Source organism: Lichenostomus cassidix, chromosome 7 (genome assembly GCF_008360975.1).
Source record: "Lichenostomus cassidix isolate B80296 chromosome 7, HeHo_3.0, whole genome shotgun sequence".
Classification (NCBI taxonomy): Eukaryota; Metazoa; Chordata; class Aves; order Passeriformes; family Meliphagidae; genus Lichenostomus; species Lichenostomus cassidix.
The window spans coordinates 28,141,916-28,156,016 of NC_139488.1; the positions used below are offsets into that span (position 1 = coordinate 28,141,916).

At 45.5% G+C, this 14,101-nt stretch overlaps 1 protein-coding gene across 11 annotated transcripts in view; it reads left to right on the forward strand.

Moving 5' to 3' along the window:
* The window catches only part of KALRN (kalirin RhoGEF kinase), a 476,294-nt gene that overhangs the window by 145,550 nt on the left and 316,643 nt on the right, over window positions 1-14,101 (forward strand). For all 11 annotated transcript variants that reach the window (XM_085066971.1, XM_085066977.1, XM_085066972.1 and 8 more), the window contains exon 2: window positions 10,232-10,306. In XM_085066971.1, coding sequence (XP_084923097.1) covers window positions 10,232-10,306 — 75 coding nt within the window. The remainder of the gene's footprint in view (window positions 1-10,231; window positions 10,307-14,101) is intronic.

Consider the following 14,101-nt stretch of genomic DNA (forward strand, 5'->3'; position numbering starts at 1 on the left):
TTTCCTCCTACCTGGAATTGCTGGTTTTTGCAGAGCATGCTGCTCAGTGAAACCACCAACCAGTAAAATCCCTTCAGAAGAAGGGAAAATGTGTGTGGGAAAAGGATTTTATAGTTCAATCTGTGAAATGAAAATATCATTGCCAATATATTGCACTTCTGTCACCTCCATTGAAAGAAAAAATGCAACCTGGCAGTGGGCTGGAAAGAGGGGCCCCAGACTATGTGCCTGTGTTGAAGGGAGGAGCTGGATGGTCATCTGACTCCAGCTGTCAGGGATCTATAGAGCAGCAGCTTGCACCCTCTGGAGATCAGTCAGATCTCATTAACCTGTAGCCAGTTATCTGTGCAGCTCTGAGCTCCCGTTAGTGAAAAGAAGGCATTTTGCTGTGTTTAGGTGATAATCTTTTAGCCTGTTCCATAAAGAAAGGTATGTTTTGGATGGAGAAGATATTCCTGGTAACTCTGGTATCCAGAATCACAGTCCAGTGGGTTTAATGGTGGATTTGGCAATGCTAGGTTAACAGTTGGATTCGCTGATCTTAAAGGTCTTTTCCAACTTAGGTGGTTCTATAATTCTGTGATGCATAAGATGAGATTGAATGCATACCCTCTGTCTTTGAAACCTGCCCAGTGGCTTTTTGTAACTCTACCTTCTGGTGGGTATCATTTTAGCAAATTTAAGGGCTGCTTGTCCAGAAAGTGATCCAGACAGCTCATGAGACTTTAATCCCAGTCATCTCTTTATATGTGTCCTTAGCTGGAACAAAGTAAAGGAAAGCTGTGTTTTCAACATATTGGTGATCCTTTTGAATTCAACACTACAGTAACATCACAAGTTATTAGCACAAAAACGTCAAGCTTCTTACAGCACTAAGTCTTAGGGCTATAAACATTTACACTAGCATGCTAAAGAGATTTGGGCATAAGGGGCCATACTGGCATCAGGGAGCAGCTGAAAATATGAGTAGGCTAACATTAGATTAAACAGAGGCAGGCAGTAATTTAATTGGCATTTATACATTGAGAGAAGGAAAAAATAGTAAGTTAAAAAAAGAAATGCAGCTAGGAAGCTTTTGGAAATCAGGGAGGTAATTTGCTTTCCAAAATGATTCACAGCATCTCGTGTTAGCTAATTAACAAAACAGCGGGTTTGTGAATTTAACTGCAGCGGGGTTAGGGCTCAGTGGGCTCAGTTCTTGTCCATGTGTTCACTGGGGTCTGTTCAGCCCCCTCGGTGCTTTTGCTCTGCTCTTTGGCATCTGGGGGAGCCTGGCCTCTTTCAGAGGGCAGAGTTACAAGTGGCTGCACTCTGCGATAGGAGCCAGCTGAGGGTGAAAGGGGCAGGTGGAGAGGCAGGAGATTATCCATTGACTGGCATGACTCAGCCATCCATAAAATGATTTTCATTAATGTTTAATGTGTGTCAAAAATGTCAGCATCCGTAAGAGAGGCACATAAATTATTTAGTCGTGAGTGTCTTGCCTTCCCCCTCCCGCTGATGTATGTAAAATGTTTGCCCTGGTTTTGTTTGGATTTGGGATGCTGGTGGGGAAGTTAAAGTGATTGCTGTTACACCCAGAGTGTTTCCTGGCCAGACCCCTGGAGGAGCTTCTGCTGTTTCACAGTTCAGTGCCTGGTCAGAGAGGTCTGGGCAATCTGAAGTCAGCTATGAGTGGGTTATGCACAGGCTCTCTTGGTGGGCTGGGGTTGGTTGTGGATTGGTTTGCAGAGGAGTAGACCCTGGGAAACTGCAATAAGGACAGAAGAGTGGGGTGTGACAGGAGGTCCTGCTCTGCAGGTAAGGGCTGTAGAGAGCGGCTCTTGGAAAAGGCCAGTGTCACTGTGTAGCCTGTGAGCCTCTCCTGTGCCCCCAAGGTCTGCTTGATGTCATATGGAGTCCTTTCTGCCACTCTTCTTGCTGCCTTGGTTTTGCTAAGTTTGTCCAGAGAAGCATCACCCAGAGACCTGCAACTGCCCTGTTTGAATGAACTGTGTCCTGCTCAGGGGTGGGAGCAGCCTCTGCAATTCCACCAGGGCTTTGGCTGGAAAAATTTACTCTCCCATTTACCCCTCTGAAGGGAGGGTTTCTACTTTTGCCTGCCCTGTGTCAAGAGCTTAGGAGCTGGATCTTGCTTTATCCCTAACCAGGGAATTCATGCACAGGAAGGGAAAACTCCCCTTTGAATTGCAGATTTAGGTTTTCTTTTATTCCTTTTCTTTTTCCTCCTTTTTTTTTCTTTTTTAAATCAGCTTCCCAGGACGACACAATAGCTGCAAGCTGAAATCATAAGCCCTGGCAGAAAGAAAGAGGGACCAAAGGAGATGAGCAAAGGGAGAAATGTATCTGGTCAGATGGGATTTGAGGTGACGTGAAACAGGGGAAATGTAAGCCTAATTAATTGTGAGGTGCTGGTTTGTGAATGTTGAACGAACCACAGTCAAAAATGACTAATTTAAAACCCACTCCGACACTCATATAAAACATAACCATCCTTCCTGGACAGAGATTTTTCTGAACGCAATGGGAACTTTGTCAGTCTGTGTATGTGTTTGGACAGGGCATGTAGAACTGTCAGAAAAATTAAAAAGAGAAAATGTAGAGTGTCTTTAAACATGGACGGAAATGCAATTGCCTTGTTTGTTTAGGTTTTTTTTTTTTATTTTTTAGGGCAGTCACAGGCTTTGGGACAAGGATCTCAATTGGCCTCTAATTAAAGTTGCTTTCTTACTGTCTGGCATGAAATCCCCCTGAGAGGCAGATGTTTGCAAAGCACACTTGGGGCACTGGCATATGGTTCCTTTGTATGGCTGGCGTTTCAGCAAAGTGCCTCCTCAATGTTGTACATAATTAGATATTTTATTTTATTTTTTTGTCCTGGAGAAGTTACTGGTGACTGGGGACCTCCAGGATGAGAGTGGGAGGCTTTCTGGGAGACGGATGGGAAACCCTAAGCATGTCACTGCTATGTGACAGGTGCTGGCAGATGCCCTTTTTCAGCTTTTTGGAAAAAGCCTGTTGACTAAACCAATGCCAGTTAAGGGAAATTATTGCAACCTGCAGAATTTAATAGAGGATGGGACTCTGGGTACCCAGCCTCTACAGCTTCAAAGAGGGCCTGCATCCTTCCTGCAGGAATCCATCAGCAGCTCTAAACTTTTTATGGGATTATAAAATTCTGAGGAATGTTTCCATAAGAAACCCAATTGTAATTGAGAGGGGAGTGAAATGAAAAGAAAATATTCATGCACACTAGGCCTGGATGGAGACCATGGCCATGTTTAAAATGTGACTTCAGATTACAAATGGCCCGTAGCTGTTTATTAACACCATAAAAGACTGTTGCATCTGGGTGGTCACTGATGTGTAGAGCAATCTGCAGATTGCAAGAAACTTAGCCACTAAAAGCTCAAGGTTCTGAATATACTTATTTCCCTTTAGGGCAGCACATCTATCCCTTGTACACTTAAGAAATAAAACACAGGATTTTGTGTCAGATGATCTAATTTTTCCAGTTCTCCTAACGTCTCCCATTCCTTCCCAGAAAGCCCTTTCTGGGATCACCAGAGCAAGTCTTTCCTACTGTCGTTGCCTCATTTTTGTCTGTCTGTAAAAGTGCACTGCAACTGTTCCCTGCCTCAGAGAACTTGGAGAGGTTTTTTCAGACAAAATTAATTCATGTTTGAAAGGTGCTTTTGAGGTCTGTGAACCTGACTGTGCTTTACTAATGTGGGCAGTCATTATTTCCGTTCTGTAGAGAGGAAAACCAAGGTCTGGCACAGTTAAAACAGCTTGTTCAGGATCATAAAGCAATTTAGGAGCAGAACCACAAATAGAGCCAAGTCTTTTGACTAGCAGTCAGATGTGCTATCCACAGGGCTACCTGTAACGTCTAATTATTTTTCTAACTGTAGGAACTGAAAGATCTCAGCCTGATTCCAAAGTCCTGATGAAAATAAAAAGGAAATGTGCAGAAGATTGACTCACAGCCATTGCATTCTCTTAGCATCTCTATTAGTGTATGTTTAAAATGAAATTAGTAAAATCCCCCATGGATGGAGTTGAAGGAGAGCCTCTGCTGCAGATTGTGCATAAATCCAGTAACCTTCTGATGCTTTGAATGGTTTTGTGCCAATTCTGAAAAGGCAAAGCCTGGCTGTCGGCTTAGGTGGGATGCACAGGGTGGGATGTTTCGGGCTTCAGATGCTGAACACGGATTATTAGAGGCCACACGTGCACACAGGCTAATGAATTTGCATGCTTGCTGCAAGCTGCTCTATCTTTCTCGAGGCTTTGCCTATTCTTTGGCTCGCTTTCAAGCTGAGGCTACTGTTTAAATGTGTGGACATTCAAAGGCTGTGCTGGGAGGCTCAATGCTGCCAAATACCTCGTGGAAGGAATAACAATCTTGGCAATTAGCAAGGTCCCCCAAACCCCAGCCCTGCATCTCTCAGTGTTCCAGGCAGGGGAGTGAAGGGGGCTGTGCTGGCAGGGGCTGTCCCTGTGCAGGGATTCAAGCAGTGAGAAATCAGAGGGATCAACCTGTTAGTGTGGAGGGCGAGAAAAACAGCCAGACCTCTGAAATGCACTGGCAAAACTTGGAAGTGGAGCTAACCTGTAGTACTGCCACTCAATAGTTGTGGCCAGAAGGATATTTCAGCAAGCAGGAGTGATGTGTAATTAATAAAAAGAAGGACAGAATAAAGAAACACAGAGAAAATAATAATAGTCTTGGACTGAGCCTAACTATTACATATTAACCCTACATTCGTATTTTCATTTCAGAATAAACACAGCAAGGTAATGCATGTGACTGTTGTCTCAGCTGGGTTAAAGTGTGTGGCATGTGGTGCAGTGGGATTAGTATTTTATGCAGGCTGTTTGGTGTCCATGGTTCCTGCAACTTTTGAAGTTATGGCATGGATCTGTGTCAGTCTGCACACGGCACACTGGTGGCTGGAGAAAGCAAACAGAGGAGGATGGAGGGAGGAAGCCATCATCCTTGCCCCAGGGCTGTGGTGCTAATCCAACCTGCCTTTCACCCTGTCTCTGCCACACTCCAGCCTGCAGTCCTAAATGCTTCCCGTGAGATGAAGTATTACGTTTTATTGGTCATTACAGAGAAGTATCTAGTGCTGGGTTAATCTTCAATAATAGTTGGTAATTACATTTACAGCTTAATTTTTTTTTCTCTCTGGTGCTGTCCTTAGATTCAATTCAATTGAATCCATCCTTTCTCTGTAAAATCAACTCCTGCTCTTCTGCTGTCTGCGGTGAGGAAGGATGGCAAGAGAACCTTTCAGGCTCCTGGGCAGCTCAGGGCACCAAAATGCTCTTTCTTTGCATCAGGGATCAGGCTGTTGTCCGCAGAAGAACGATCGGCAGATGCAGAGTGTCCAGCCTCATTTATCTTTGCCAGATGGTGCTAAAATACTAGTCCAGAGCACATGTTGCTTCTATTCAACCAAATGCTTGTGCCATGCTGTGGCCTCTCTGCCTCGAACCAATGAGCCTCAGCCAGCAAAATCCCAGCGGCAAAGGCCCCAGCAGCCCTTGGCTAAGCCCCTCTGCATGGCTTGTGGAAAATCAGAGAAATCAAACTGGGAAGGCTCACAGCCCTGCGGGGACAGACAATAGCCTGCAGGAAGGGGAGGAAGGGGTTAAAGAGGGTTTAGCACACACAAAAGGTAAATATTTGAGGCATAAATGCAGAAGGGAAGAATAATGGAGAGAGAAGGGCAGGAGGAGGAAGCCAGAAGTGTAAAGAGAAGAAAAAGGAGGATTATATTCTGCTGGAAAACAAAGGGATGTTTGTATGAGAAAAGCATTGGGGAAATGAGGGTTCAGCTCTGCACAAACTTTCTGTCTGACACTGGACAAGTCAATCTCTCTGTGTCTCAGTTTGCAAAGACTACAATGGGAATACTAAAGTCTCCTTTGTTCTGCCTCTCTCTGCTCACATCAGACGTCCCTTCTGTTTGTGTGTGGTAGAAAGCCAAGATGCTACAGTACTGCAAAGACAAATAAATTCCATTGAGATTTTGAGGGGGGAGGGAAATAAAAAGGTAGGAAGGCAAATAGGCTATGATACACCTGGGAGATAAATGCCCCAAAAACTGGGGTGTGGGAATGGGGGTATAGAAATACAGGAGAGGCCTTTACTGGGGGAATAAGAAATATGGACCAGATTAATCTTACTGTTGCATCCTGGACTCCACTGGAGTTCCTCGAGGGATGGGTTTAGCCCAAGGAGTTCAGTTTTGTTTGGTTAAAGAAACTTTAAGCCAAAGTTTTTAAATAGTCAAATCTGTTCTGAGAACTATGAGAATGTGGGCTGCCTTTCCTGAAACATTGCATGGGACTTGGGATGAACAACTCTTGCTGAAGGCATCAGGAGCCAAGTGATTAAACCCCATGCAGTGCTCTGACAGGAGGCCTTCTTCTTGCCTACGCACACTTTTTTTTAAGTATAGAAAGTATTTCCATATTTCCAGCAGCTGATCTTTATTTGAAGCCAAGAGCTGCATTTTTCAGATTAGAACTGAAGCTTTTCTAGGAAAAGCCACTCGGGAACAGACCATTGCTCCATCTAGCCCAAGACGGTGTCTCCAACAGAGGCCCTGCATTCTGCTTAAAGAAAGAAATCCTAAAGCTCACAGGGCTCTCTCTGGGGATAATTTATTTTTCACTTCAAGAGTTAGAGCTTGGCTTTCACTTCAAAGTCTGTAGGCTTACATTCTTTCCAAAACTCTTGCTTGTTTTATTAATCTTTACAGTTCTCTGGAGATGTTTGTTGTTTGCAGATCTCCAACCTGTTCAGGAAGCCCCTTGAGCTGCTGACCTCCATGTCCTTCAGCAGCGAGCTCTCCAGGCCAATTGGGGCATTTGTGCAGGGGAAAAACACATTTTCTCAATTTCAAGATTGCTGCATTTACCATGGAAGCATGCCTTAAGCTTCTCAGCTCACCCATCTGGCTTCTCATTACAGCATCTCATCAAAAACTGTGAGCTACTTCTGCCACCCAGGGAATCCCTGCTAGGAGATGTTCTGTGCACGTGTGATTCTGCTCTGCCCTGAAATGTGAATCAGCCATGCTGAGGATTCACTCTTCATTCTTCAGTGCTTCCAAGTTTACAAGAACACATTATACAGTCAGTTGCTCAGGCTGGCATGGTGTACTTTCTTCTTGGATCACTGGAGTAATAAAAGTCTGTGGTCAGTCATGGTGTCCCTGCTTTGTGGATAGCACACCTAGCCAGGATGTGATGAAGGTGTGAGGGGCTGCAGGGTGACAGGGTCACAGCACTGTGCTCTCTGTGCCTCTCTTTTGGTAAGGAGGTGATTGCAGTGTTCCAGTGTCTTGGCAGACCATGCAGGTAGAAAGCAAGAGGGGCTCTGTTGTGTAGTCCCATGTTTATGAGGATGGTGAACCAGCAAACCAATGCATGGACAATGGCAGGACAGCTTGGTGCTCAGCCTGCCCTTCCTTCATCCCTCTGTCCTTCTCTGTCCATCTGCTGCAGAAGGGCTGTCTGAGAGGGGTGATAGAGTGGTGCAGGGCAGGCTACAAAGCACAGCCTTTGTGTACATGGGGCTCTGCAGCAAAAATGAGATGGTATTCTGCAGACATGGCCTGGGATCCAGCATGCAAACAAACAAAACAAATGTATTAGAAACAGCTGGGGAATAGGAAGAAAATGAGCATCGTTAGGGATATGCTTATAATAACTTACGAACTGGGGAATGCATCATTGCTATGCTGGGCCCTCTTGGAGATAGATTTGCTGTTGCTTTTGGAGTCTTTATTACAGTCATTGGTTTTCCCATTTATGCATACCTTGCCCCAGCTCTTGTTGGAAACCTGACAACATCTCTGAGGTCTAGCCTCCAGTGCAATGATTTTGTCAGGAACTGGAGCAGCCTCTGGAAGCACTTGCCATGGCCTCATCTGTGGGTCATGAGCTGCCACTTGGTTGAGCATGTGCATTGCTTAAGGCACTGATCTGCCTTCAGGAGTTTCCTTCCTTATCCCAAGGGACGTTCTGCAGCTCTTGGGACTTTCTATTTATTCCCTGATAGTAGGACAGGCTTACAGTTTTCCAATTAATTCATCATTTATTTTGGAGTGTGTCTGACCTGTTCTGGGTAATACTGTGAAAAGGGAAAGTGCTTCTGCAGCAGGGTCCCCACTCAAGTCTTTTCTTGCCTCTCCTGAGCATCGTCAGGACATTGTGGCTGTTACCAGAGAGCCCCTTGCCTGTAGCCTGCCCTGCTGCAGCTCAGAAGGTGACTGTCTTTTAAAGTCAAGCATTTTTCTCCTGGTCTCCACGTGTATTTCCTATGTGAGATGCAGTCCTTCCTTGCAGGAGAGAGTCTGAAATTGGCCTTCAGCCCTCAGTATAGTGGGTTCTTGCTAAGAAGTCCTTATGGTGTGCTTTACATACGCCCACTGGCTTTTTTTAGTAATGTTCAAAAAGATTTCAGTTGTATAGTGTCTGCTGCACAGTTGGGTGCCTAAGAATTGACTTTGCCATTTTCTTGACAAATTTAACAAACACTGTCCAAAACTCAACTTGCACTGACACTGCAGATCTTACAGCTGGATAAATTTGGCCCAGTACTCCACTTGAGTGTCTTCAAACCCTTGTGATGTGTCTCACACATTGGCTGTTGCCATTTGCTTCATGGTTGGATGAGATGCTTATATTCCAAATGTTGCCTGTGGCTGAGCAGTTCCTACCTTTGATGTGAGAACTAGCCACAGTATGGGATCTGAGAGGTTATCCTTTTTAAGAGGATAAATTAATACCAAAGTCTCATGTTTAACAAACGTCCTGCTTACTTGAACACAGAAAGAGTTCAGCAACCAGGACTCATTTCCCTGGTCCCAAAACACTTTACTGATACAATGCACTCTTTAGGCATCCCTTGGGACTGTGCTCCAGTGCCTGTTCATGTTGCAGATACATTGGTGTTGGCCTTGCATTGAATTACCTCACCCCTTTGAGTGCTAATTTTCACTAGCTGCAGGCTTAGCTGGTGAGCTTACACATCTCCTGGAGCTGAGTGCCACAGAGGTGACACCCAAGAGTGAGTGGAGACACAGAGAGCTGTAGCCTTTGGTCACCAGTGAGGGACATATTTACATGTACAAGATAGCCTTGTTGCACAATCTGACTGTGAATGGCAAAAAACAGTAACTCAGCCATAAAACTACTAACACTTGTAGTGCAGCTGCAGGTGAAAATGGCTGTTTTGGTCTTCATGCTGTCTGTTCCAAATGTCTGCATGGATTAAACCACTTTGCCTTTGCAGGCTGCATGTTGGAAGCAATAGATGACAATATAAAGGGGGTGCTTTTATCCCCAATCCCACTTGCAGACCCAAATGGTCAGGTATCATCTGCTGTGTTCAGCAAGGAGGGTGTGATGGCTGCAGCAATGCTGCCCTGTTTCTAGAGAGCTGCTTAGTGAGAAGACTTTCTTGACCTGCCACCATCTCTGAACAATGGTGGATACTGTCTGCCTGTGAAAGGCAAAAAATAAAAATGCAGGGTTTCAAGTGTGTTATATTCTTTGGTGAGTTGGAATAGATGTAAGGCCATATTGAAGATTACTTGTCACTATTCACTAGCCAGTGATGGATGACTTATTTTTCAGGGGAACTGCAAAGATGTCCTTCAAACCCACCTTTTGTAGGAATAGCAGTGTCTGGCTTGCTCTGGGGTGATCCCTTACTGCTGGTCTTTTACAAAGCAGAGAGACGCTGCTGGTGCCTGAAACCACTGGCAGTTCTTTTCCCAAGAGAGTAAAAATCTGTGATTTATTTGGTGAACATTTAGGAGACATGAAGTAATTTGTCAGTGCAGGGAAGGCAAATGGCCTGTGCAGGTATGCTTAATGTGTAATCAAACAGCATGAATTACCTGAGGATGTGCTGGGGCTTCAAACCACTCTTCAACAAGGGAAAGCTTTGGCTGGATTGTAAGGAGCATGTCCTCCTCTGAGTGTGGTCCCACCTTGAGCCATTCCATCTCAGCTGTGCTTGCACAGCAGAAAGGGGGAAAGGGGGAAAGCCTTTTTAAAGCCATTTGGGTCTGTTTGTTGCTGCTTTTATGCAATTTGTAGACTTTCTCCAGTCTGGTTTTGAGGAACATGGCGTGTCCATGAAACGGGGAGCAAGAACATGCTCTCTTCTAATGTGACTTTCCTGTTTTTCTCTGTTTTGCAGGTTCTTTTCGAAATGATGGTTTAAAAGCTGCTGATGTCCTTCCTATACTGAAGGAGAAAGTGGCCTTTGTGTCAGGTGAGCACAACATTCCTTGATCCCTCCAGCCCATCATGAGCACTGTCTGCCACATCCTGGTCCTTATGATGCTGCAGTCTTGAGAGACTGGTTTCATGTTTGGACTTGGTAGTACTTAAATTTGCTTGTCTGCTAAGAAAAAGGTTGTATGTGGACCAGACTACCCAGTAATACTCAGAGCATTGGAAACTGGTCCATGTTGATTTTCTTCATATTCTGAGACACAGGTAAATGAGCAGCACGGGTAGGATGAAAGGCAGCTTCTTAGCTCCAGCCCAGATGTGGGCTGTCTCAGCATGCAGGACACATCAGGGATCCTGCTTTTGGTTCAAGGTCAGTGAAAAGCTTAATTCCTGTATGTGGGAAGCACTCAGACACATAAATCACTGGCGTTCCATTTACATCCCCAATCAACTTGCAGTTAAAAGTACCATTGATGCTGCATTTACATAATAACTCAGATGCTCAAAGTTCTCCTGCCATTCTGTACAAAGATTTACAGCCTTCATTCAGGAGACAAATCCCGAGGATCTGTGGGTGGATGAGGACTAGACAATATGGAAGAGGCTTTGAGAATAGCTTGGATGATAGTGTTTCTGGCGTGAATTACAACTTGTCAGTGAGAGGGGGAAGAGAAATCCTGAAGCAATCATAATTTTGCATGAAGTCACTCAAATTGGCAGCATAAACCCAGGGTATTTCCAGTGGCAGCATTTCTGATGATTACAAACCATTCAGGCTGCTTGCAATGAGAAAACATCTATCAAGAATAGCCAGCTCCCCTTGTTTGCAGTCTTTGCTTTTCTGTTTCCTTCGTCTCCACAGTAATGCTGACTACAGAAGGGAGGAGGGTGGTAGCAAGGCTGTTAGGTGCCTGGACTCTTCCTCCCTGGATCTCTCCCCAGGTGCTGGAGTTGAGTGCCCAGGCCCGTGAGGATGGGGCTCATCACTCTGCTGAGCTGTGGAGATGTCATCCAGGCAAGAAAAGCTTTCACCTTGACTGATAGCTGGTGTGAGAAGTCTTCCCATGTAGTAACAGTTAAATGACCCAGGGATCATGAGTCCAGCAGTGACTTGGGGAAACAACTTGAGGATGTATAAATGCTAAACCTTCTCATCAATGACATGAAAATCCAGGAGTTTGAGGGAAGTTTCTGAGACACCAAAAGTCTCGTGTGAAAACCCAAGACTATCCCAACAGTACTCACATGCAGGAGCATTTTATCTCGCACTGAAGTCTCATTCTAAATGTCCTGAAATGTTTTATGTGGCTGGCTTTCACTGCTCCAAAGAGGGGAACATAGTCATAAAAACACAGCATACCTGCACACTTGTTTGAGACACAAAAGCTGAGCTGGGTGCTCTGGGGAAGTGAAAGGGAGGAATTTATGCAGGGACTGTACTGCAATTTAGTTCTTGGCTCCTGCTGTTGCTTTGCATGGAAATGACTGCAGGATCATTTGGTAATTCATGGAATATTTAATAATGACAACCTGTCTGGATTGTTTATGTAGCCCCTTCCGCTGATGGTGCCTGTGTTCAGCTCTGAGCCAGAGGGTCTCACATCAAATCATCAGCTCGTTAGACACTGTCCTGTGCCAAGCCTGCCTTGCGGAGGGGGGTGTTAAATAAGCAGCGCCAGCACAATCCCCCGGGCTTTCACACCATGATCCACTGCAGGCAGGGTACAGCTTGCTCCATATAGACTCACCAGCCTCCAGACTTGGATCTGCTCAAAATGTGCCGTTCCTGACACAGCTAGAGGTCCTAGGATTTACACCTCCTCTCCATGGTCTCCAAACGCAATGACTTCGGGCAACAGTTGCCAGGGGCCTTTGCAGGCAGAACACTCTGAGCTGCTGGTGATCACTACAATAGCCCCAGCATCACCTTCCAGCCCAGGGTGTAAGTACTGCTAAATGTTCCCCTGGACTGTCGTAATAAAGCAGATTAAGAAAATTATTTTAGCATTTCAATTGATGGCTAGGTTCTTTTAAATTAAAATGCAATAATTTCCTAGATTGTGCTTTGAGCACGGAAGAGAAAATGTTTGACAAGATAGAAAAATCAAATAGCTGGACTTTGCAAGATCAACAAAAAAGGAAGTTCTATAGTAAGCACAGACTCTGAGAGCACATTGTGTTTTAATCAGGCTTCCTTGAGGAGCAGGAAAGTTTTATTGAGTCTTCTTCAGAGTTTAATACTACAGTTAATTTTAACGATAACAGTACAGTAAAGTTGTCAAGGGGGTTCCCCTTACACCAGCAGAATTTATCAGCACACACAAAAACTCTCAGCTGAACATCTCAGTTACATAGTTTATTGCTTTTCTCATCAGCTGTGGCTCACCAGCTTGTTTGTCTGTGATTCAACAGGAAAATTGCAGATAGTACAGCAGACCCTTCAGGCAGGGGCTGAACCTTGCTCTGTGTTGCAGTGCAGTGGATGCTCCACACCTGGATCCCACAAAGCATGAGGGCAGAAAAGGCAGGGAAGGGAGAGTGGCTGCCACCTGCTCCAGAGCAGGCACAACAGGACCTGCCTGCACAGCCGTGCCATCTCAGAGGAGCACTCAGGCTTTCACAAGTGCTCTTAATTTCAGAGTTGACATACAGCTCTAACTGTCTGGGCACGGATTCATCCAGCCTAAATGCTGTCTGGGGCTCTGTGCCTGGCACTTCCCCTCGGCTGAGTGAGCCGGCAGCGAGCAGCAGGCGTGGGGCTCTGCGTCTGCATCCCTGCGCCGCGGGAAAGTTGAGGGGTGGTGGATAATATCAGGATTTTTTCCTGGAACTGGTTCTTGGTTTCTTCCAGTGATCTCATCTATGAGCTAGACTGAACCTGAACAAAGTTCACATATGTGTCTAAAGAGTACCTGAAAATCCCATTCCATAACTCCTATGCAGAGTGGGGTGCATCCCAACCATCCACCACTGTCTGATTGCTTCCATCGCTCACCTCCTGGAAGCAGATTAAGCAGGGGGCTGGCAGGGGGGAGGCTTTGGCCACCTGCTTGTTGTCTAAACCCTACTAAAATCTTGGCTTTGCCTGGGTGGTTCAATGTGTTGCTTCCAGTGATGGAATGGCTTTGGGAACCATTAGGGAATGACTTACAAGCCAGAGGCTGATTTTTGTGTTCTGAGAAGGAGATGAATACTGAGGAGAGGAAATAAAACACGTTGTAGATTATTTTAGGTGCTTTTTTTCAGTGAGAGGTGGTGAAATATTTTGGAAACTGGGCTTATAGTCTTTCTTGGGAAACACAGACGCTGTTTTAGAAGAGTAGTGTAAATTGGGGCGTTGTTCAGCTGCTTGATTATATTTATGGGAGATTTTCTATTGATCAGTGCAGTACAGAACGAAGTGTATGAACTTCCAGGAGAGGGAGGGGAATGTGTTACCACGTTCCCTTCCCATGCATGGAACTTTTCATGCACTCAGGCTATAAAAAGCTCGTCAGTTGACTAATGTCACGGGTCTCGCTGAAAGCATTTCCCCACATCCCACCCAGAAGAGTTTCTCAGGATCCTTCCCGGTATTTCCGCTCCTGGAGGGCTCGGAAGAGCGGTGGCGCGTGGGCTCCTGCTGTCACCCAGGTACTGTCTGCTCATCTGCCGAGGCAGGAGTACAAAGGAGGAGGCTGGCCAGGTTTCTGGGAGGGTGGTTGAGCACGGGGGAATCAGCAGCAAACGGCAGAAGGGTGTAATAAGCTGGTGAGCTGCTGCAGCTGCGACAAGCAGAGCTCCCAGCATGTTTCTGTGCAGCTGGAGGTTTTTCTGTGCACTTTGGGCACCA